The sequence below is a fragment of the Gallus gallus genome, chromosome 23 (assembly GCF_016699485.2).
Source record: "Gallus gallus isolate bGalGal1 chromosome 23, bGalGal1.mat.broiler.GRCg7b, whole genome shotgun sequence".
NCBI classification, from domain to species: Eukaryota; Metazoa; Chordata; class Aves; order Galliformes; family Phasianidae; genus Gallus; species Gallus gallus.
The window spans coordinates 3,098,650-3,122,848 of record NC_052554.1 but is presented as its reverse complement, the minus strand read 5'-3'; the positions used below and the strand labels follow the sequence as shown (position 1 = coordinate 3,122,848).

The 24,199-nt window shown below is 49.3% G+C and overlaps 2 protein-coding genes across 4 annotated transcripts; both read left to right on the top strand.

Annotated features, from left to right (window-relative positions):
• The first annotated feature begins 6,114 nt into the window (after nucleotides 1–6,114).
• MECR (mitochondrial trans-2-enoyl-CoA reductase) lies at nucleotides 6,115–12,149 on the top strand. Of its 2 annotated transcripts, none has more exons than XM_046903674.1 (10): nucleotides 6,115–6,277; nucleotides 8,111–8,208; nucleotides 8,285–8,416; nucleotides 9,185–9,328; nucleotides 9,405–9,507; nucleotides 10,180–10,282; nucleotides 10,552–10,625; nucleotides 10,748–10,808; nucleotides 11,255–11,321; nucleotides 11,877–12,149. In XM_046903674.1, the coding sequence occupies exons 1-10, from the start codon at nucleotides 6,138–6,140 to the stop codon at nucleotides 11,924–11,926; spliced, it is 972 nt and encodes a 323-aa protein (XP_046759630.1). In that variant the 5' UTR covers nucleotides 6,115–6,137; the 3' UTR covers nucleotides 11,927–12,149. The 2 variants fall into 2 exon arrangements, with proteins under 2 accessions (XP_046759630.1, XP_417748.5); XM_417748.8 differs by having other exon boundaries at nucleotides 11,430–12,149.
• A 601-nt stretch (nucleotides 12,150–12,750) lies between these two features.
• SRSF4 (serine and arginine rich splicing factor 4) lies at nucleotides 12,751–22,647 on the top strand. Of its 2 annotated transcripts, none has more exons than XM_015297750.3 (6): nucleotides 12,751–12,893; nucleotides 17,033–17,175; nucleotides 18,043–18,155; nucleotides 19,876–20,090; nucleotides 20,967–21,050; nucleotides 21,235–22,647. In XM_015297750.3, exons 1-6 carry the CDS (start codon nucleotides 12,787–12,789, stop codon nucleotides 21,998–22,000), a joined length of 1,428 nt encoding a protein of 475 aa, XP_015153236.1. In that variant the 5' UTR covers nucleotides 12,751–12,786; the 3' UTR covers nucleotides 22,001–22,647. The 2 variants fall into 2 exon arrangements, with proteins under 2 accessions (XP_015153236.1, XP_046759629.1); XM_046903673.1 differs by lacking the exon at nucleotides 12,751–12,893 and adding an exon at nucleotides 13,690–15,164 and having other exon boundaries at nucleotides 15,245–17,175.
• The last annotated feature ends 1,552 nt before the right edge of the window (nucleotides 22,648–24,199 follow it).

The window sequence follows — 24,199 nt, the reverse complement described above, 5'->3', positions numbered from 1 at the left end:
CAATCCCTGGGTCAGACAGGGGGTGATGGATGGGGAGAGGTGCAGATGGGAAGGGAAGGGGGAGAAAAAGCATCCAAAGGGCACAAAACGAGGAAAAATCTGCACGGGGTCCATAGGGACATGGCAGTGCCAGGGGATGAAAGGGCTCTTGTTTGCCCACACCCTCCGCAGCAGGAAAATGTTTACTCAAAGGCTGGGGGGGGGGGGGGGGGGGGGCTGAGTTCTACCATCCAGCTCAGCTCCTCCCTCTGCGTGCTCTGTGCTGCTGCTGCACCCTGAGTGCCTCTGTTTTATCCCTAGGGGGGGTGAAATCCATCCAGGTAGGCGCACTGCACCCCCCCAGCACACACAGCCTTTTTGCCATTCACCAGCAAAGTCAAAGCTAATCCCCCCCCCCCCTCCATTCTGTACCACTGAGGTCTGCAGCTGCAGCACGTGTCTCTGTGCACCCATCTGTTCACCCCAGTGCCAGCCTGGTGCCAGCTGCAGGTCTATGCACAGAGCAGGATGCTCCAGTCTGCACCACCGAGCTGCAGCCAGGTCTGTTCAGGGACCTTCATCCCTGCAGGGGGGGGGGGAGAAGAAGGAGCAGGGATTGGGTGCTGTCTGTACGTGGGCCAGCTTTCCTGCCATGGAGCAGCACATGGCCTGGGAGCGTGGCAGTGCCCTTGGGACAGCTGTGTCCCCATGACTCCCTCGGTCCCCATGGCTCCAATGTGTGCCGCACACAGAGCCCTGGGGTTGGTCCATGGGACCACAACCCCTCCCCATCCCCACCCCATCTCCTGCTGCCATCAGCCCCCAGCGCCTGCAGGAGCAATCGAGCTAAAATGAAGTAATCACTCTTCAAGTGCAGTCATTTGCAGAAAAAACGCAGGCCTCTCCGTGATTGCAAATGGTCTCTGCCGAAACCCTCATTCCCATTCCAAGGATAAATGTTTGCAGCTCCAGGGTGACGGCAGCCTGCAACACAGCCCTCGTGTCCTCACTGCTTCTCTGGGTTCCTCTGGATTGGGGGTTGGGGCTTTTGAGCCCCCTGGGAGCCAGCAGAGCTTTGGGGAGGATGTTTTCCTCTCCCTCATTAAGGGGTAAGGTGATGGAGCAGGGCTGGCCCACAAACCCCAGCACCCATGGGAGGGGTGGGCTGCAGGAGCTGCCCTGCACTGAGTGGGACTCCCACTCCCAAACCTCTCCTTTGGGGCTTATTTCAGACCACTCTTTCCCCCTTTTTCCTGCGAGGACATCAGGGCTACGAGGACCCGACCCGGTTGTGCACCCCCCAGCACTGCACAGCCCTGCAGGGATTTCAGCCGTCCCACACCCCACATTTCTACCTTCTGCTTCTGTCCCTTTATCTCCTCCACGCCACCCTCTCTCCCTCCTCCCCTTTGCTTCCCCCTTTCTTTCTCTATCTCTCTCCCTATTACACCACCATCCAGTCCTTTACCTCTAATAAGTCCCCGCTATTTTCTCAAATCACCGCCTTTTCCTAATGCCCCAAATCCTCCTCTTTCTTAGCAGACAAAACAGCTGATCTCATCCCGCCCAGCGGTCAGGCGCCCGCTCGGGGCCGGATGTAATGGGGCTATTAGATGAGTTATCACCGCCTGAAAGGCTGAAATAACTCTGTGCCTTCACCCAAATAAACCAGCAGAGCCACTCGTGGTCCTGTGCACGGCAAAGAGGGAGCGGGAGCTCCCGGAGGAAAGAGCTGTGAAGATGCTGCAGGATGTTACACGGTGTGACATGGTGTTACAGCCAGTTCTGCTGTGTTGCTTCAGACTCAGCTCGTCTGCCCTGAGGTTTCCCAGTGGGGAATTGGGAAGAGCTCAAATGCTATTCCAGAGCATCACCCATCAGGCAGCAGTGCTTAACACGGGGCCACAGCTGCAATCCCAGGCGCGTGGATTTGCCCCTTCCTGATTTCAGCAGTAAAATGGTTTTGATCAGAGAAGAGTGAAGGCGCAGCCCAGCGGATCTGCCCCAAAACTCAGTGCTGTCTCCTCCAACGTTGACTTTTTTCCTTAAAGAAAGCGAGGTGGGAAATGAATCAGCCCGTGTGCTTTGGGACCCTGATGGCATCCATGGCGACAAGAGCCATTCTGGGTTTGGCAGTGCTCAGCTTTCCCACCGCCACCTCCGGGTGCTGCCAGGCCTGGTCTGAGCAGAGGAGGGAGCACCACTGTGCCCAGCACTCCAAATTACTTCTTACTTTGGGATGACACCGCTTTTCCAGTCTCATAGAATCAAAGACTCATAGAATGGCCTGGGTTGAAAGGGACCACGATGCTCATCTCATTCCAACCCCCTGCTGTGTGCAGGGTCGCCAACCACCAGACCAGGTCTTCCATTGGATTTGATTTTGGGGAGCACCAGCTTCACCAACCCTGTTTGTCCTCCTCGCAGCTCTGCTTTGGTGCTCTTCCAGCTCTGTCACAGAAAGGATGCGCTCGGCAGTTTGCAACACAAAGAGCTCATCGGGCATTTGGGCTGAGCAGGGCTGAGCTGAGGCACCAGCAGAGCCCCGGGAACAATCAGTTCCCATCCCAGGCAGCACTGCTGGCACTCACACTGCTGCAGCGTTGGGAAAGTGTTGGCTCTGCTGTGGCCAGGGGCAGAATGGAGACGTGGGGACCTGGAGCAGGGGAGGGGGGAAGAAAGTCTGGAAGAAACGTTAAAAGGCAGCTAAAAGAAGCAGAAGAGGTGCTGATTTGGTTCATTTCTGAGCATTCTTCTAAACTATTTCAGGAGCTTTCCCCTGCCTAGAGGAGTCTCTTCTTGTATGGCATGCATGTGTACATGCGTGCAAGGATATTAGCGCGTGTGCATGCACGAGTGTGTGCAAGGTGTTTGCATTCAGGTGTTTCTCTCCCTGCGAAAGGACCGTGGTGACATTCTGGGTCCCCACTGCTCACAGCACAGCTGGATCCTTTGTCTGCTCCTTCCCTTATTGATGGCTCCAGCGAAGCCTCCTTTTTCATCTCATTGGCAGAGGATCAGAACTCATCAATCCTCAGTTAGCTGCTGAGCGCTCTGTTTCTTTTATTATTTTCTTTTATTATTATTATCTCAGAATGAAACAATTCGAAGGGAATAGGGAAAAAAGAAATGTAATAATGCGGGCTGTTCTGGAGGCACAAGGCTCAGCCATTGGCATGTGTACAGAATTAATCCTGGGCAGCCACGTGCTGGCAGCTGCTGCTGTGTGGAGCATTGGGTGCAAGCATGGCTTTAGGTGGAGGATTCAGAAGTGGTTATGGGATGGTCCAGCACTGCCGGAGGGGTTAAATGGGGGACTCAGGGGTAAGCTAAGGATTATAGAAGTGGTTCTTTAAGCTCGATGTATTTTGTGTTTTCAGGTTCAGGCATGTCTAATCAAAAGGCAGTTGACCAATTTGCTGCCTTCTGTCTGGAACTGCTTAGCAGATGACTCCCTGGATCTGTGTCCCCTTATGTTTCAGGCACAAAATGACAGCAAATGTCACCCGGGTGCCACTGAGCTCTCATGAGCAGCTCTGGGGCTCTGGGCCACGCGATCCCCAGGTGTGCACAGCCAAAACCAGCCCTCATTTTGCTTTCCAGCCATGAACGCAAGTGACCAACCCGGATCAGCCGATGGATGAGACAAACCTTTGCACATCGGTTTTAAGCAGGAAAAGGCAAAGGGGAGCTGTGAGCATCACAGCTCCTGACAGAGCTCTGTCTGTGCCACCAGCTCAGCCCCATCCTCATTCCACCACTCCAAACCCCTCTCATGCAAATTTTTGTGCGCCTCTCCTGAAAAAAATAAAAATGCAATTCCGGGAGATGAAGCAGCCATTAATCACCAGGAAATTGTGCTTGTTACAGGAGAAACATTAACAAAATAATCATAAATAGTCTGCCAGCCCTGCTTTGCAAACGCATATATTTTGAACCTTATGGAAAGGCGTCTCATTTTGCTCCACTAATTAGTTATTAACCCTTTGCCACGCAGCGTGGGCACCCAAGCCTCCCACTGTGCAGGCTCACCCCTGTTGCTGCATCTTAAACGTGGCTGCATCCATGCTTCCAGGGCATGGCTGTTCTTGGGGTCCCAGCAGATGTGGGGCAAAGGGTTTGTGCTGAAGAAATGGAATCCTATGAGCTGGAGGAAGGAAATGGGCTTTGGAACCCACAAAGCTGAGCCTGACTTCGCTTGTCCCAGTACTGCTGTGTATCTCTTTCTTAATGTTATGCTGAATTTAATAGAGTGGAAATCGCAGAATCACAGAGAAGTGCATATATCGAATTAATGGCCACGTCAAGAGGTGGAGGGGACCCGTTTTTGGTGAGGAAATGGGAAATGAGGCTATCGAAAGCATGAAATAAAATGATGTGGGGAAGGAAAGAGCAGCAGCTGCCCACTGCCTCTCCTGGTGGGGGGATCCGTGTCAGCTGCACGAGGGGGAATGGAACACCATGGCCTGCAGTTGGACTTCCAGCTGTCATCCCAGTACTGACCAACCCCTCCAAATGCCATCGGCACCCACGTGCTCCCGTGATGGAGCAGCCATGCGATGCAGCAGAGGTGGTGTGGCTCCTGGCTGCCGTCCTGCCCTGCTCAGCCCACACTGTGTCCCTGCAGCCCCCGCAATGAGCACCAGCGTCACGAGTGCTGTCAGTGCTCTGCAGCGCTTGGGCAGCCGTTGGCAGAGCTGAACCCTCCACCTCCCCTCCAAACCTCACCCAGAATAGCAGCAAGGCAGAAGATTCCCCATCAGCTGCTTCATAGAGGCTCTTTGTCAACACCAGGGCTTTCCTTTCCTCTCGAGCGCTCCTCCCATCATGGAATTCACAGCCCAAAATGCTATTTTTCCTTTTTATTATTATTAAAGCAACCTTGAAACATGATGCCAGTTGACACCAAGCCTTTCACTTCAGCTTTCCTGCTGAGCTGCCCTTGATTTTCATTTCTTTTTGTCATAAGAGGAAACTATTTTGTAAGAAGAATTCATTTCTGAAAGCCACTGTCGGTTCTGCAGTGAGAAGATGAGCAGCGCACGCAGCATCTTCACTTCCCTTTTTTCCCCCCCAATGTAATCAGCTTTAATTGGAAAAATAAATGAGATCTCTCCTCTAAGACAATTATACTGAACATTGGATTGAATTACTGTTAGGATTTCTTTTTCTTGCACTGGTCCAGGTGTCGTCTGTTGTTTTAAATAACCATGAAATGGGCATTTTGCTGCTCTCTGTGCATGGAAGGAGCATGAGTGCTCTGGGCTGGGGATGGGACAGGCAAAAGGGGAAGGGCTGATGGGGCCAAAATGCATCAGTGCACAAACAGACAGGGCCAAAGGGTGCTATGGCATGGCATGGTATAGTATGGTAAGGTATGGCATGGCATGGCATGGCATGGCATGTTTTGGTATAGCATGGTATGGTATGGCATGATATGGCAAGGTATGGCATGGCATGGCATGGCATGACATGGCAAGGCATGGCAAGGTACGGAATGGCATGGCATGGCATGGCATGGCATGGTATGGCATGGTATGGCATGTTTTGGTATAGCATGGTATGGTGTGGCGTGTTATGGTATGGTATGGCATGGCATGGCATAGCATGGCAAGGTACGGAATGGCATGGCATGGCATGGCATGGCATGGTACGGTATGGTATGGCATGGTAAGGCATGGGATGGTAAGATATGGCATGGCATGGTATGGAATGGTATGGCATGGTAAGGTATTACCATTACCATTTATGGCAAGGTATGGAATGGCATGGCGTGGTATAGTAAGGTACGGTACGGCATGGTAAGGCATGGCATGGCATGGCTTAGAGTCACAGAATCATAGAATTGTTTCAGTCAGAAGGGACCCTTAAAGGCCATGTGGTCCAACTCCCTGCAGTGCACAGGAACACCAACAGCCCCACGACGACGCTCAGTTCATCCCGACCTTGAATGTCACCGGGGACGAGAACGGCACAGCCCGGCATCCCATCACAGCCCGGCATCCCATCACAGCCCGGCATCCCATCACAGCCCGGCGCTGCTCAGCACGACTCGAGGCCGCCTTAAGGATCGGGGAAGGCGGGGCCGATCCGGTGGAGGTGGGGCCGCCCCCGTGACGCTGCCGGAGCCGCGCTGTGCCGGGCCGGGCCGTGCTGGGATGCAGCGAGCGGTAGCGCGGGTGCTGCGTGGGCTGCGTGGGTTGCGGGCTCCCCCCGTGCGGGCGCTCTGTGCAGCCGCCGGGACCCCCCCGCGAGGGCTGCTCTATGAGCGGCACGGGGAGCCGGCGGACGTCCTGCAGTAAGGAGAGAGAGGGGGGCTTTGCAGGGGGTGCAGATATAGGGGGTGCATTGCAGGGGGTGCAGGTATAGGGGGTGCAGATATAGGGGGTGCATTTCAGGGGGTGCAATTATGGGGGGGGTGCAGTTGAAGGGGGTGCAGATATGGGGGAGTGCATTGGGAAAGGGTGCAAGTGTGGAGAGCTGCATCGCAAGGGGGGTGTATTGTATGGGGTGCAGGTATGGGGAGTTCAGATGTTTGGGGGTTTATGGCAGGGTGCAGCTATGCGGGGGTGGGTGTATAAGGGGTGTATTGCAATGGGGGGGGCAGCAGGTGCAGGGGTGAGGTGGGGGTGTATGGCAGTGCAGGGTAGAGGGTGGGGGTAAGTATAGGGGTGATGTGGAGCTTTTTGGGGATACACAGTATGGGGGTCCCAGGGTAGCTCACCCGCTGGGCAGCACACAGGGAAGGGGCGGCCCCCCCAGTTCCTCAGTGTTCCCTGGGGGAGCCTGCATTGCCACACCCCACTTTGTCCCCAGTTGGGTATGCAGGGTCAGGAGTGTGAGTGTTTCCTGGGGTTGCAGGTGGGGGTTCCTGCAGATGCTGCACCATCCAAAGCACAACAGCAGTATGGGTTTATTGCTCTTAAAATTATGGCCAGAAAGGCTCAGAAGAGGGAAGTTTTTCTGCTTTCTTTTTCAAGAGAGGAAATGCTGGGGATGTGCAGATGCAGCTGAGCTGTTTCCAGTTGCACAGAACGATGGGAGGTGCAGATTTATGATCTGGGTGCATACAGAGCCCAAACCACTCTTTGGGGCAGGAAAGCAGATGATTATTTCTCTTTGGACCATTTAATTGTGCCACACTGTTTACCAGCAGTGAGATCTGCTGGAACACAGCGGGGACATGGAGCAGGAGCAGCCGTCCTCACCCTGCTGCTTGTGCAAGACCCACCTCGTGATGGGTGAACCTCTGTGTGCCTTGTTGCAGATGTTTGGAAACTGATCCGACTTCCCCTACAGCTCAGGCAGGGTGGGATGAGCCCTCAAACCCATCCCAGATGACACAGCTTTGCACAGGGCCTTCTTGCACAACGTTGGGTTTTTGGCAGAAGAAAATCATAGAATCATAGAATCACAGAATGGCCTGGGTTGAAAAGGACCACAGTGCTCATCAGTTCCAACCCCCTGCTATGTGCAGGGTCACCAACCAGCAGCCCAGGCTGCCCAGAGCCACATCCAGCCTGGCCTTGAATGCCTGCAGGGATGGGGCATCCACAGCCTCCTTGGGCAACTTGTTCAGTGCGTCACCACCCTCTGGGGGAAAAACTTCTTGGATGATTTTGGATTCTGCCTCACCCAGCCATGGTGTAAGGGCATTTTCCATGGATTTGGAAAGAGTTTGGTGGCAAAGGGGTTGGGAGGCCTCCTCTGGGCAGGATGTGCTTTTGGGTCCACATGACTGATAAGGAGAAGTTTCTTCCCAGAAGAAGAGAGAACGCACTGGCACAGGCTGTCCAGGGAAGTGATGGAGTCACTGTCCCTGGAGGTGTTCAAAGAAACTTGGAGATGTGGTGAGGAGCATCGTTTGTGGGCGTGATGGGGGTTGGAATGGGTGATCTTAGAGGTCTTTTCCAACATCAGTGATTCTATGATGCGAGGCAATGCTGTGAGGAGGGGGACGGGCTGCAGGAGCAGTGCAGGTGCCCTGTTAGATGTTGAGATTTTATTTCTTGCTGGAGGAGACCAGGCTACAGCAATGTAGATGGGGAAATAGCGCTGCTTTGCTTATGACCGATGCATTATAGAGGTAATACAGGAATGGATCTCTCTGCAATTACTGTGTCCCCACCAGGCTGAAGGAGCTGGAGCTGCCTGCACTGGGACACTCAGATGTCCTCATTAAGATGCTGGCGGCGCCCATCAACCCGGCCGACATCAACATGATCCAAGGTAGTTTCTTGCTGCCTGCACTGTGCATCAGTCCCTATCCTGGCTCTGTGCGTGGCTCTCACCCTGCTCCCTGCAGGCACCTATGCCCTCCTGGCCCCGCTGCCAGCCGTGGCAGGCAGTGAAGGCGTTGGGCGCGTGCTGGAGGTCGGCCCTGGCGTGGTGGCACTGAGCCCTGGGGACTGCATCATCCCTGCTGACGCCGGGCTTGGTGAGTCTGGGCATGGGCCCTGGGTGCACTGTGCCTGGGGGGGTGTTGGGGATGCAGAGCCCCCATCTCTGCAGCGCCCACTGTTGCGTGCTGAAAGCGTGTGCTCAGCTTTAACTCAGAAATCATTTCCTTTTGTGTAGTGCAAACCCTTTATGGGCCTCCTGCACTATTACAGAGCATCGCAGCAATCTGTTCTCTGGAAACAAGCGTGTTTTGTCACAGCTGCTGATGGCCTCCTTAAAGACACGGGATAAAGTGTTTAACCTGCACAAGGGCAGTTCTGTCTCATTACAGTTTCCTCCCTAATGGTGTTCTGATGGGAAAGCTTGGGAATTTATTTTCCGACAGATGCCTCTCGTGCTGCTCCAACACGCCAATGGCCAGAGAAATTGTCAGCTCCCGTTTAGCGTAACAGCTTGTTTCTTCCCTATTTCTTCTTAAAAGGCTTTTTTCACTTAATGGGAGACCGAAAGCCATCTAGTTAAGATCCAAATGTGATATTTTTAAACATAAAGGGGAAAAAAAAAAAAAGTAAATGGATGATAGGGGTTGAATCAGATATAAGTATATCCAGCCTGCACGTTGTTTCAGGCACCGCTGGCTTTCTCTTTCCTTACCTACATCAACATTCTGGCTCTACCCACTGAGGAGAAGGTTTCATACGTTGCAGTGCGATGTTTACCGCATGCACTGCAAGGCGGTGCTGCGGCAGTGTGAGTTAAGGCACAGTGCAAGGTGTCCCAGCGCTGTCCTTTCCCCGCTGCCCAGGGACGTGGCGGACACACGCGGTGCTCCCCGAGCACAGCCTGCTGCGGGTGCCCGGCGACGTCCCACTGCTGTGCGCTGCCACGCTCAGCGTCAACCCCTGCACGGCGTTCCGCATGCTGAGCGACTTCGAGAGCCTGGCGCCAGGTGTGTTGCGTGCTGTGGCCGTGCAGGAGGGAGGGGGTGTGAGCCCACGTGGCTGTGCCAAACCTGTTCTCGCCAGGGGACTCCGTCATCCAGAACGCGGCCAACAGCGGCGTGGGGCAGGCTGTCATCCAGATCGCAAAGGCTATGGGCATCAGGACCATCAATGTGGTGAGGGACAGGTGAGTGCTGTGGGGTGGGAGAAGGGAAAGGAAGCACCGGGCACAGTGTGAGGACAGGAGGTTCCTTCTGAGCTCCTTCAGCCCAGAGGAGGTGGTGGAGACTCAATCAGAGGGGCTCTGATGCTGTTTTATTTCGGTCTCCTGTGGTTCATTAGCGTAGTCTGTGCATCAGTGGGGCTTTTGTAGGTAATTACAGGCCTGCCAGGCTCACTGTGGTGCCTGGCAATATTATGGAGGTTATTCTGAGAGTTATTGAAAAACACCTGCAAGGCAGTGTGGCATCGGTCACAGCCAACGTGGTTTCATGAGGGGAAGGTCCTGGTTAATGAACTTAATCTCCTTTTATGACAAGGTCACACACCTCGTTGACCAAGAGAACAGCATGGATTTCTGTCAGTGGACAGACAGGTGGGGGTTAGGGAAAGGTTCTGCCCCAGAGGGCGGTGGGCATGGAACAGTCTGCCCAGGGCAGCGGGCACAGCCACGAGCTGCCAGAGCTCAGAGAGCATTTGGACACTGCTCTGAGACAAAGGGTTGGGCTTTGGGATGGTGCTGTGTGGAGCCAGGGGTTGGCATCGGTGATCCCTGTGGTCCTTTGTCCCTTGGCCCTGTCCCAGCAGGAGGAGAGGGGGATGGTCCGATCTCTGCCTTGCAAGGCCTCTCTCCCTCCAGACCCGACCTTCCCCAGCTGGTGGAGCGGCTGCTGGCCTTGGGTGCAGACCACGTCGTGACGGAGGATGCGCTGAGGAAGCCGGAGATGAAGGAGATATTTAAGGTACCTCACTGTGGAGCCATCCAAGAGGCTGCCCCACAGCTCAGTACCTCGAGGGGAGCTGCAGGGGTAGCAAAAAGGAAAATGTGCAATAAGCAATTGTGAGTCAGGGCAGGCAGCATGGCATCTGGGCTGCCAGTCATTAGGAACAGATACAGTTCTCTAAGCCACTCACTGATGGCCTCATATATTTACTCAGCCATTAATACAAATGGGCTTAGTGGAGCTCTCTGCACAGTGCTCATGAAGGGCCCCCTTCCTTTTTCTTGCAGAGCATCCCGAAGCCCCGGCTTGCCCTGAACTGCGTTGGAGGCAGGAGCACGACGGAGATGCTGCGGCACCTGCAGTGAGCTGGGCTGGGGGGTGGGCTCAGAGCTGCTCCAGGACAGGGCGTGTGGGTTGGGGTGTGATGGGGGAGAGCTGCACCTCGGGGACCGTGGGCAACCCAAGGCCCCATTCCTCTTGCAGACCCAAAGGGACCATGGTGACCTATGGAGGAATGGCAAAGCAACCCGTGACAGTGCCAGTGGTGAGTACAGGGATGCTCTTGGGTACCTGTGCAGGAGTTCAGTGCATCCTCTGCCACTGCTGTCTGGATGTCACATTCAGAGCCTCCAGATTGGGTTTGTTATGGGATGAGCTGCTTTGCATTCTGCTCTGGGTCTCTTGGTTGCACTTACGGAGGATTTGGACTGCTCTGAAGTGCCTGCACTGAAACAACCCCACAGATGCTGAGTGTCCAACTTGTCCTGGTGCAAACTGTTCTTGCATGCTGGGGCTGTGTGTGTCTCCTTGCTGTGAAACTGGGTTTTATCCCAGTGAGACACAGCTCAGTGCTGCAGCACGTGGTGTTTCATTAGTGTGAACCTGTCAAGGCAGATCTGTCCCAAATTAGAGCTCCGAGTGAGGCTCCTCACACTAGCAAGGACTCGGGAACAGGTTGAAGGGGACAGATCTCATCTCCTGTTTCTGCAGAGTGCCTTCATCTTCAGGGATGTGAGGCTGCGTGGCTTCTGGATGACCCAGTGGAAGAAGGACCACGGTGAGCTGCAGGCGTGGGGTTAGGGGTGCATTAGAGTTGGCTTAGGGCTGGGTCAGTGTTCAGGGTGGCAGCAGGTCTGGTGACAGTGGCCACCTTCTTCCCTCACAGACAAGCAGAGCATGGCCAGCATGGTGGACACCCTGTGCCAGATGGTGCAGAAGGGGCAGCTCAGCGCTCCTGCCTGCACTGCAGTCCCTCTGGAGGACTTCAGGGAGGCCCTGGCAGCCTCTATGCAGCCCTTCACCTCCTCCAAGCAGATCCTCCTGCTCTGACTTCTCACAGAAATTGTTTCTTTTTCTTCTTTTTTTTTTAATTTCAGGTATTAAAAGCCTCTGGGATTTTGCAGAGGCTGCACTGAACAGAGGCTGGGTTTGCTTCTGGAGGGAGACCTCGGTCTCATTTTAGCTTTGTTACAGCAGAAAGCCTGGGCTCTTCCCTTGGCCATCTCAAGGGAAGGGAGCAGACTGAATTGCAAAACCACTGTTTAAAATATTACTGTTATTATTACTTTTTTCTTTCTTTTCTGTTTTGTTTTGTTAATTTTTCCCTTCCTAGCACATGCAGTGCTGGCATCATTGCGGGGCACCCATGCAGGCTGGAGTTAGAAGGGACGACGTGGGTACATTTTCTACCCCCTGGGCTCACCCCAACAGCTCACCACCATCAATGTGATTTTTCCAATGCCTGGACTTGAATCCAGTATTGCTGCTGTTTCTGAACCACCACAACTTCTGACTATGGAACGCGCAGGGAAACCTCTTGGAAACCAATGTCTGATATATCTATTTTTGTAAGATGCTGCCAATAAATGTTTATGTGCTCAAAGCATTCTGTTGCTCCAGCAGCCCCTGTAAACTCTCGCTGCAGGAGGGGAAGTTCCGGCTCAGGGCTGGGAAATCCCACAGCTCCTGGAGGGGAGGCAGGGTGGGCTCTGCCCTATTAACACTGTGTGGGGTTGGGGTCAGTGTTGGGGTTAGGTCAGCTCACCAGGAGCCTGGAGCAGGGGCTCATGGAGAGTAGAGGAGGCAGCTCTGCCCTCGGAGCGGGTTTCTCGTTTTGAGCAACAGCCCGTACAACAGTTGCAGCCCCACTTGAGCTTTTGCGGGGTAAAAATCAGGCTTTTGGGGTCTTCCGATGGGGGGGGGGGGGGGAGAAAAAAATGAGGCACTGAGGTCCGTGGCGTTTAATTAATGTTAGAATGGTCTGCTGTGGTGCAGGTGGAATCTCATGGTGAGGAGACCCGTGGGACCCCAACAGTGGGGTTGGTATCCCCCCGCGGTGACTTTGGGGCAGGTGGGCCCACACGCGCCATGGCCCTTTTAAGAACCGTGAGACGGATCGGTGGGCGTGGCCTACCCTGACGTATCCCCCCCCGCTCAGCCCCGCGCGGCGTAGTGACGTTACAGCGCCGCCGTTTGGCGCCGCCCCCGGCGCAGCGCCGCCCCTCCGCCCCCCCCCGGGCGCGATGCCGCGGGTGTACATCGGGCGCCTCAGCTACCAGGCGCGGGAGCGGGATGTGGAGCGTTTCTTCAAGGGCTATGGCAAGATCCTTGAGGTGGACCTCAAGAACGGGTGAGCCCGGCTTGGCCCGGCCCGGCGCGGCCTGTCGGTGGAGCGCGGCCCGGCCCTGCGCAAGCGGCGGCCCTGAGAGGAGGGCCGGGCCGCGGTGACGGGAGGCGGCAGCTCTGAGGGGCCCGGGGGTGGACGCGGGGGTTTAGGGGGCTGTGAGGGAGTTAGGGCTATTGCGGTAACGTGGGGGGCTTGGGGGTTTGAGGTGCGTGGGTTTCCATGGTAACGGGGGGGGGCAGGACGGCTGGTGCCGGTGCCGTTGGGGTGAGCTGGGAGCCGGGGAGGGGGGAGGGGATCAGGGTCTGTATGGCCGTGGGGCTTTAGGGTGGCTGGGTGCGCTGGAGAGAGCATGGGGAGGAGGGTGCATGGCGATTAAAGGGGAGGGAGGGCAGAGTGCCCGAGTCTGATCTGGGGATGGTATCTCTTCTGAGATGGAAGTGCAGCCCCTTCCCAGCAGCACCCAGCCTGGCGGGGCGGCAGCGGCTCCCCATGCAGGTGCTGCTGGCTGCAGTGAGCGCCTGTCTCCTCCCCAGCACCCGCGGGTGGGATGCCCGTGGGCAGCCTCCCCTGCAGCCGTGCACGTGTGGTAACGTGTGCTTTGCGTGTGCTGCTCTAGTAATGACACCTTGCTGCATCTAGAGGGTTGGATCCTGCTCCACCAGCACTTGCACGCGATGTTCAAGTGTGGATTGTCAAGAGGAAATGAGCTGCTGCTTTCTTTTTTCCTGTTTTTTGAAGCTGCCTGCCTAACGAGTGCTGGCATCTTTGTAAGAAACCCAACTTGAAGTCTCATTTAGGAAGACTGAGTGGGATGTGGAATTTGTTGCTATTAGGCAAGAGAGCCAATTATCACTTCTGTTGGTAAATGGAGGACAAGGATCTCTTGTAAAAGTTAGAGCATAACAGTAGGCTTGCTAAATTGTTGTACTGGCTTTACTGGGAGGTAAACATATAATAATAGGTTCATAAGACAAATTAAAGCAGTTATTAAAACAAAGAAGTGTGCACATAGTGATGTTTTAGCCAGGTAATAGTGAAGTCTGCTCAGATATTCAGTTGCATGTTGTTGAAGCTCAAGGGGTGTCTTGTTTTCGTGTTGTTCTATGAAACCTCTGAAGGAAGTATTTCTACTTTACAGGCAGATGTCAGTGAGGAAAAACATCCTTCATTAACAGATATAGATTTACCAAATTGCATGTCTGATGCAGCTAATGGATTTGTCCTCTTTCTTTATTGGGAAATGTCTTTCAAGGAGTGGCCCTGCAGTGCCAGCTGAGCATTTAGGAGTGCTCTGTGGAGAGCATCACACAGGGCATCCTGAGTGCCAACTGCAATGGGCTGCAGAGTGAAAGAGAAGGCACAGCCTGTACCTACAGTACAGATACCCTGAATGTGACACCAAAGTTCACTTGGGGGAGACAGAGTTCAAAAGCTGCAGATAACTGGAGGGATACAGGAAGCTTTGTGTAACTGAGCAGTCATCTGCTTTGCTGCCTGCTGATTCTGTGGTAGGTTGCTTCTGCTGTGGGTTAAATAGAGCTCCACGTATGTTTCTAGGATGAACTCTTTAGGGTGTTATCCTGAAGCTGTCTCTGCAGGCTCCTGGTGGCTTGTATTTAAATTCCAGTTGGACAGCTATTTACATAAACTATCAGATTTGATGCCATTCTGCTTGGGTTTGCCTCATACTCGACGTTTGCTGGAGCACTCCATTGCTTTGCTTGCCCAATGATCCTTTCTTGTCAGCTTATTTTTAGTAGTGCTTAGCAAATGATTAAAAATGACTGCGCAGTGTTTCACTTTGTGGAGTCTTTCAGTTTCTTCTGGAAGCTGGTGGGCTGCTGGCAGTGCTCAGCCTGCAGGAGATCAGCCTGTCAGTATTTTAGCAGCTAAGCTGAAGTGCTTCAGCAATGAGATGAGACTGGAATGTGATGCAGCGGAGTCCTGAAGGCTTTGCTGGGTCTCGCTTGCTGCTAGCTGTAACTTAAGCTTGCAGTTCAAAGTCTTTGAACAATGTTTACCTGAGGGAAGGACCAGAGAATAAACGTCTACTCCTTGTAGATCCTTCCATTTCTGTTTGAAGTTTCTGGTTGTGTGCTCATAGTTCTCACATTTTTTCCTACTCAGAAATACATGAACATCTGGAGCTGTGCACGGCAGTAGTGTGTATATTAAGTGACCAGAAAATTGGACTTTTCTGCCTCCTTTTTTGTCTTCTGAAAGCATGAGAAAAACTAGCAGTAATAACTTGAAAGCTGGAAGCTTTTGCTGGTGGTGAGACCAATTTGCAATCTTTCTAGCTTTAACAAATAATTGTGTGTGTGTACTTACCTGCCCTGCTTCACCCTGAGCAGCTTTCTGGTGTTCATGGCTTCGCCTTGGAGAAATCCCTGCGAGAGGAGGGACGTCACTTCTGCAACACACTGAGGAGCAGAGATCAAAGCCAAAAGCTTCAAGCTTCAATTCTTTCATCTCGCTAAGTTCAAAAACTGTGTTTGTTGCCTAAGGAGAAGTGATATGATTTCCCTGCAAAATATTTGACTTCAGTGAGAGCAGCTAGTATTAAAAAATCAAGTTGGTGTCACGCAGTGGTGATACCCAGCACAGCTGGGTGTCAGGAGTGACAATTCCACTGAACTGTTCTTATCGTTCCAGAGGATTCATGCCTTTCTCTTCCTTAATATTAATGGAGGTGAATAAGATGAGACTTTTTCCTGTTGCTTTAAGGTGTTCAGTTTTGCTAGCAGACCACTGGTGGTAATGTTTATCATTACTGAAGCAATTTCAAAGAATGATTACCAAATCTTAAGGGATGCTTAAATAGCTGAAGTTTTAAATACTGAAATTTGAATGTTTTCTGAGATGATAACTTCAGTAACTCGTTTAAATGACTGTTATGTTTCAAGCAGTCTGAAGATGCTTTTCCTTGCGAGCACCCTGATATTCCCTTTCCTGACTGTAGCTTCATCTGAGCAGGAGGACTCAAAGACATCACATGAATTGGAATGGACTGTAAGCTGTTAAATTCTCCTTCAAGAGAATTTCCTCTTTTTTTTTTTTTCTTATCCTAGAGCAGAAAATGGTGTAGCTTCACATTATCTGGAGTAAATTGCATTGACATTTTTAGTAAGTACTTTTATGCCACATATGAAGTAGTAATAGTAGACATTTAAAAGAAGATTTACTTGCACTGCTGTCAAATAACAGCAGGTTCAGATTGCTGTAGTTAAAGCTGTGTCAGCAGTTGTGGCTTTCTGTGGTGTAAAACTATGCTTCCGAAGGGGTTTGATTCATGGGTTTGGATCATACAGTGCAATATTATACATATTTAACAGGTGGATCAGCATTACTTTCATTTGTGAGTGCTATGGAGTGTGATCTTGTTGTTCCTGGCCCATCTTATTCTAGGGCTACTTATGTGTTATTGCAGTCCTTGGTGAATAGGATGAACAGCATAGGGTAGATATGTAGGCTTTTCCTTTTGGAGCAAGTGAGGAGAAGGAAGTACAACGCTTCCAGCTGAGGTTTGGCTTGTCACAGTCCCCTCTATACACCAATACTGGTGGTAGTCGGATGGTTGGACAGATGATCTTGGAGGTGTTTTCCAGCCTTGATTCTGTGATTGTTCGGGCCTGCACCCAGTGCTGTCTTTGCACTGTGTTGGCTGCAGGTGGCCTCTGTTCACCCCAGGAACACATTTCTGGTTACTGTTGCTGGATTTTCTTAAGTCTCATAGCAGGGTTTGGTCTCCCAGTGCTTTCTGAAGTGTTGGGCTATTAGAAATCTGGTGGACATGAAGAGCCTTCTGGGCTGTTACTGCCCACAGTCAAGAGTAAAATGAGTAAAGAGCAAAAGAGAATCCCTTTTCCTGACTTAACTTCACATTTTCTTTTTTGTTTGGCCCCTTAAGCACGGTGTACAGACCCCGTGTATTTGCATAGGTAGATTAGCATTTCCATGTGAGGTACTTAAATTAACATAGCTTCTCAGCAGGACCAGGAATGCAGCTGGTGTTCACCTGAAGGACAGCACACAGAGGTACCCTCGCATGGTTCTGCAGAGACAGCTGTTGCGAGTATGAAGGCCTCAGGCTCGGTTTTGAGTGATTCTTTTCTCTTCATTTTCTCCCCCTGTCTCCCCAGGTATGGCTTCGTTGAGTTTGATGACCTGCGAGATGCAGATGATGCTGTTTATGAGCTAAATGGTAAAGATCTTTGTGGGGAAAGAGTGATCGTGGAGCATGCCAGAGGCCCACGTCGTGACAGCAGTTATGGTTCTGGACGCAGTAAGCACTACAATGCATTTGTATCAGTGACTTATTTTAAATAAAATACCTGTGCTTGTTTTTTTTTTAATTTATTTTTAAGTAATTTTAAAAGAAAATGATATGAAGTTGTGAATAGTGTTTTGTAACTGTAAATGTAACTGTTGATCTGAATATTTAACTTGTTGTATTAAACTATTTTAATGGATAAATTAATAAACATGCTTTCTTGTACTATTTTTTATTATCGTTTTGTTTAACTATTTTAATGGTTTATGTGCAATGTGATGTTTAACATAGCTTTAACAAAGACCTCAATGTTTTAATTAAGAGTCCTTTGAGGCTAAGATGACTGCCTGTTCCATTTGCTGACCTTGGGTTACCTTTCCATGAGTGGCTCTTTGAACTTGTGGCCCTTGGCTGACCAAAAAAGGAAGCCATGTGACAACTGCAACCTTTTCCCATTAGACCTGGGTGGTGAGGATCCCAAGGGTTAGAGACAGATGAGATTAATCTGAAATAGGTGCCTGAAAATCTTTATTCATATCAAATACTCAGAAAACTTGTAAGCAATGTAAGTAACAATAGTAAACTGGTTTAATTTGGTTTCTTCTTTCAATCTGTTTTAAAGATAACTTAATTGCATGTTAATTTTAACTTAATTATAATTCTGTGCATAGCTTTAATTATATGCTTGTAATAATTTTTAACAATTTGGATCTTTGTAACGTTTTATACAAGGGGGATTTATTTTTTTTAGACTTGTGGGTGTGTGAATTTTGAATGCATTTGGAAACAGATGGGGCAGAACGTTTTTGTCGGGGGGTGTAGACTGAGTGCTCCATTTCCCTGGTTGAAGTACTGCTGTCTGCTTGTCACCTCCTAAAGGTGGATATGGTTATAGAAGAAGCGGAAGAGATAAGTACGGTCCTCCTACCCGTACAGAATACAGATTGATTGTGGAAAATTTGTCAAGCCGCTGCAGTTGGCAAGATCTTAAGGTATGGGGCCCCTTTCTTTACCCTTTCTCTATTAAAGAGCACAAAGGGTAAAAAAGTTAGCTTCTGTTTCATCAAAGAAAACTCATATGCCTGTCTTTTTTTTTTTTAACTCCAATGTGTTAGTGAATCTGTGTGCTCATACGCATACAAGTAGATTATTTTGAAGCAGTACGCACATTAAGTCAGTCTTGATGTGTATTTGTGTATACAAAGTCATTAGTGTTGCATGCAACTTTGGGAGCTGCAGTTGCAGGCTTGGTGTCCTCAGATGGTGGGAGAAAAACATTTGCCTTAACAAACCATCACTTCCAGATGATTATTATTGTTAGGCCCTGTGGAAACACTTTAGTTAGGCCCATGGCAGGAGTCACCAGAGACAAAGGAGTTTGCCCTTGTCTATTTGGACATCAGCTTCTAAGAGCTGTTTGGAAAAGATAGCATCATTCTTGCACAATCCCTCTTAAAAATTTCCACAGCATGAAAAACTGTTTTAAAGGCTGTTTCAGGGAGAGGATGCTTCCTGAATGAGCAACCATCTCTGCCAAAAGTGAACATTCTCTCAAAGTCTGAAGGAATGGAAAGTGATTCTCAGCAGTGGAAATGTTGGGTAACGCTGTGTAGACAGTGCTCCATCCAAGTCCCCTGGACGTGGTGTTGACTTGTGACTATCTGCATAGTGGACTAGAGGGGCAGGACAGGGAGCAGCATTCCAATAGTAGGTGCAGAAAGACAGTGTTTCCTTATTGAACTTAGCAGCAATGGTTGAAAACACTTGTTCTTACAGGAACGCTTTCTTTATGGTTCTCTTTTAAGGATGTGTAAAATTTGTTCTAAACAAACTTTGACGTAGTACAGACTGGTCTGTAATTGAATGTGTAACACTAGTTCAGGTACGTACTGAGATTCTTCAAATGTCTTTTGTTAATGCTTCACACCATCAATAGCTTGTCTTTGCTTCTGGTATTAAAAATTGTAAGTAGAGCATGGCATGATTAATTCTCTACTGGATGCATTGCTTCTCTGAATAGCTTTCATTTCAGTGTAATTAAGATGGGAGTAGCTGGGTCGAAAACAGACTGAACCAAATTTCTGTGCGCTGTTTCCATTGCAGCTGAAGTAGCTAGTGGCTGGGATGGCCCTGTGACAGCTTGCTCTGAGCAGGGCTGACCTGCTTAGTCATTGAAACAGAGAAGCCAGGTAGCATGAAGTGGGAAAATGAATTCAGCTCTTATTTGTGTGGGGATTTCTTCCTGCAGAATGAGATGTACTGCCTAGGTGAAGGATGAAGGGAAGTCTGCTTGCTTTATAGCCTTCTTGCCTGTGTGAGGCCTTCTCATATTCAACGTTAAAGGTGTTCCTTTCCCCAATTTACCTTTGAAAACAGGATTTAGGGAACAAGCATCTATTTCTTGAAACACTTCCATAATATGTCATAGCCCAGCCATACTGACATTAGACTCTAGATGGGAGACCTTAAATTATTTGGCTCAAATTATCAATGCTGCCTTAGCTCTAATCACACAAACTCTGTGAAATTGTAGTGTGTTACTTGGCTTGCTCAGGAACTTTTGGCTTTAGTACTGCAAATGCTCTTTGTTTAAAACCCCTGCTGACATCAGTGTGACTAGAAGAGGCTATGCAAGCATCACAGAGAGATGAGCAGAGCCTGGAAGCCTGACTCTGGATTTGAGGCAATGGTTATTCTGTCCTCTTCCTCTAGGATTATATGCGTCAGGCAGGGGAAGTGACATATGCAGATGCACACAAAGGAAGGAAAAATGAAGGTGTGATTGAGTTCAAATCCTATTCTGACATGAAAAGAGCCCTTGAAAAGCTGGACGGGACAGAAGTAAATGGCAGAAAGATTAGATTAGTGGAAGACAGACCTGGATCAAGACGGCGCCGCTCTTACTCCAGAAGCCGAAGCCATTCAAGGTATGTCTCCTGGTGGCATCACTGAGGCTGAATCTAACTGCAATTATATGAAAATGCAGCGGGTTCTAAAACACCTTGGAAGTGTTCAGACTTCTCAATAAATCCAGCTTTTGAGAACTTACTAGTTACCAGGAAGTCACCAAGGGAAATCTTATCAGAAGTGTTTTCTTTAGTGAATGTGTGTATCAGCTATCTAAACACGTGGCAGTATGCTACCGCTCTTCCCAACTCCATTAAGTCTGTAGTCCTTCCTTTCTTGCAGAGGAATGCTGTGTGGCAGGTGGAGCTGTGCATAGAGAATGAAGCAGAAGGTACTTCTAACACTTCAGTTCTGAACATTGTGTTCTGCTCTAGGCACCAGGACTAACAGTTCTTCCTCAGTTTGGAAACCCTCATCCGTTCCCTGTTTGTAGAGATGTACTGCCTACTTTGTATGATCAAGAGAAATGCTTCAGCACACACTGCCACATTCCATTTTGGGATAGAACTTTGTAATAAAATCCAGGCAAACTTCTGCTGTTTGTGAAACAACTCGTGAATTGAAAGCTTGATTTCATGTGGATTTTCCCTCTCTCCATCAGTTGTGATTCCTGCTGTTCTCTCATGTCTTCACCGCTCCTGAGTGGTGTGTGCAGGTCAGCAGATAGCAGCTCTATAACTGGCTCATAATAATAAGCTGCAGAATGAAGTGGACCTATTGCAGCCTTTTAGTTAAGTAAACACTGATGTGTTGTGCCTTCTGCATAAGGATTCCAAGGTTTCTCAAAAGTTCAAGAGACCTTGAAAGGTGCTTTAATGCTGTGGGCTTTTACCTGCAGGAGGCCAGAAGCTCTCCATGGGCACATGCTAACGTTGAGCTGATTGACTCTCTTCTAGGTCTCGCTCTCGAAGCAGGCATTCTCATAAGAGCCGGAGCCGCAGTGCCAGCAGCAGTCGCTCCAAGAGCAGATCAAGATCCAGGTATGTCTTTGTGGTGAACGAAATGGGGGTTAGTCACTTAAATTTAGTATAAATAAATAAATACATTGATGATGCTTCTCATTTAAGTGGGGAAAAGTGTTTTTCTTTTTCCTAACAGTATTTAAGCACCAGTCAAATCCAGGCTGCACTAAAGTGAAGTTGTCTGTTGCCTTTGCCCTTTCAGGTCTGTGTCCCGTTCCAGAAGCAAGAGCCGTAGTCGAAGCAAGAGCCGTAGCAGAGGCCAAAAAGAGAAAAGCAGGACTCCAAGTAAAGAGGATAAAAGTAGGAGCCGCAGCAGGAGTGCAGAGAAATTGCGGAACAAAAGTAAAGATAAATCTGAGGGCACTCTACATAACAGTGATGAGAAAGAAAAGAGCAGGAGCCGCAGCAAGGAAAAGAGCAGGAGCAGGAGTGGAAGCAAGGACAGGGGAGAGACAAGGGAGAGCTTGAGGAGTAGAAGCAAAGATAGGGAAAAGAGCATTAGCAAAGCTAGAAGTAGGAGCAAGAGCAGGAATGAGAGCAGGAGCAGGAGCCACAGTAAGGAGAAAAGGAAAAATAGGAAGAGAAGCAGGGATGACAGCAGAAGTAGAAGCAGGAGCTGCAGCAAGAGTGAGAAAAGCAAGAGGCGCAGCAAGCGAGACAGCAAACCAAGTAGCAAGAAAAAAAGGAAGGACAGCCGCGAGCAGTCCAGGTCAGTCTCCAAAGAAAAGGAACATCTAAAATCAGAGTCTGACAAAAAGGAGGCAAAAGGTGAGGGTGAGGATGCAGCTGCCCATGTGGCGTCTCGCTCTAGGTCTAGGTCTATTTCCAAGTCAAAACCAAATGTCAAATCAGATTCCCGTTCCAGATCAAAATCTGTTTCAAAACCTAGGTCCCGGTCCAAGTCTAGGTCTAGGTCTGCCTCTAGGTCACACTCCCAGTCACGGTCAAGGTCTCGCTCCAGATCCTAACCTTGCTGCAAGCATACTTGGAACAGTCAGAGAAGTCTTTTGTACGTGTTTGGTAGTTGTAGCACAAGTGATTGAAGTAGAAAACATGTCAATGCTGTATATTTTTAACTGCCCTGATGGTGTGTCTGTCGTTGTTAGTGGCAGTACTCACGCCCTGTAATGCTCTCTGGTGCAAGGCTGTTCAGCTCTTTTACTATTCTGTAGAAAGGTTCTCTTAGAATACAGTTCTTCCTAGATCACTGAAATGGCCCTGTTTTCCAGGAAGAGCTTTGCAGAGAGTGAGCACTGCACCTTAGTGGGTTTATGAGATTGCAATGATGACTGATAGGTAGGTATGACGGCTTCAACAATCTTTGCCCTTGAATTGATGCCCTTTGCTGTATGCCATTTAGTGGAAGTGCTAAGTCTTACGTTTCATACTACTTTTGTTTCATATTTTTGGACTTACAGAGTTGTGAATAGCACAGTCAAAAGGGGATACAAAAGGTACTTGCAGTAATCTGTGGGAAAATAGAGTTCCATATTCTGGTATTGTGACAATATCCTTGTTTTATATTAATTTTTTTATTTATTTTTCCCCGTCTTGCAAAGTACAGTGATCCCTGTTTCCATGAGATTTGAATAAAGACTATTTTTGCTTGATGACATTTGATGGTGATTACCTGAAGTTGTGTTGTGATTGTCACTGTTTTAGATCAATCAGTGTAAACTTGAATTTGCAGAGCAGTTACTCTTAAAGAATGGGCTCTTGGTTTGGAAAGTCACTTTATATGTAGTCATGGCACTTGAATACAATCAAGTTATTTTAACTTGTTTCTCCAGAAGCACTTACAGTGTTGTTTAGAGCTGTAACATTGCAATAAGAATAATACAAGAAAATGAACCAGAAAAAATAATGAAGATGACAAGCCTGTTTTCCACTGTCTGTATAAATGAAATGTAGTGTGCTTCAGCTTCCATAATACAAAGAAGATATTTTTTCAGCCACTTAACTTGTTAGACTGAAGTCAACAGAAATCATTGTTTGTACCAAAACATTTTACTCTCTGTACAGCTAACGCCGAAGATAAGTATGGTTGACATGGAAAACGTGCTTTTCTGCTTTATTTTGTAGATCATCAGTTCAATTGTTTCCTCTTCTGCACAGTTGGCCCTTCTTACAGTGCTTTTGAGAAATGAAGGGGAGAGACACAGTGCTTTTACAGTTGTTTTCCTAGTCTGGCACACTCAGCAGGAGGACACAAAGCTGATCCAGCTGTTTACTTCTCTGATATCATAGTCTCTGGTTGTGAGTTTGGGATTTTGGTCATGAAGCATGACTTTACAAATGGAAAGGTATTAATCTGAACCAGGTGGGACAAGAACATTACAGACTTTGTTAGCAAGCCTTTGTTCTCAGTGTTACACAGCAGTAAATCCACCTTCTCCAGTTGCACACAGAGCAATTGGGAGTTGAGGCTAAAGCTCCAGGAGCTCTTCTTCCTAACAAAACACCTCTGCTTTGGAGGAAACACAGAAGACAAATGTGTGGCACATGGCTTTTGAGGAGCTCTAGAGGACTGAGGGGTGTGCTGTTCTACTGGAATGTCCTCAGCACCCCTCTGGACTTGTGAAGGAAGGAGAGCAGCTTCTAGCACGAGTACTCTAAATGGTCCTGAATAACACTCCGATTTTACAGTTGTACCATTAGCAAATTATTAAAACTGAACTTTCTACAAGCTCCAACGTTGCCTTTGAATTAAGAACTGACATCCCTGGCACTCTGCTCTGCCTTTTGGAGCCAGCAACGCTGCCAGAAAATACCAGGCAAAGCACATCTTATTAATCTTTCCTTAGTCTGGTAGGCAAGGTTAGTTACAGCTTTATTAGGAACTTTTCTGTAGCTAATCTCAAACTGCTAACCATACTTCTGATGGCAGTTCTTGCAACTAGATGTTAACTTCATAGGAACAAGTGATTTTTGTCTAATTGGATCATCTGAAACTTGCACTACCACATTAAAAAGATGAAAGGGTGATAGATCACAAGAGCAGCTTTCAAGACGCTATTTCTGTAGCATGTAAGAGAGGGCTCAGGGCTTGAAGAGTGGCTCAGGCTTTATCAAATGTCATATTACTGCGGGAGCATGAGAAAGCTCTGCGGAAGTGATATTTAATTTCCTTTGAAGCTGGAGATGTTCGGTTCTTGGTTACTGCTTGA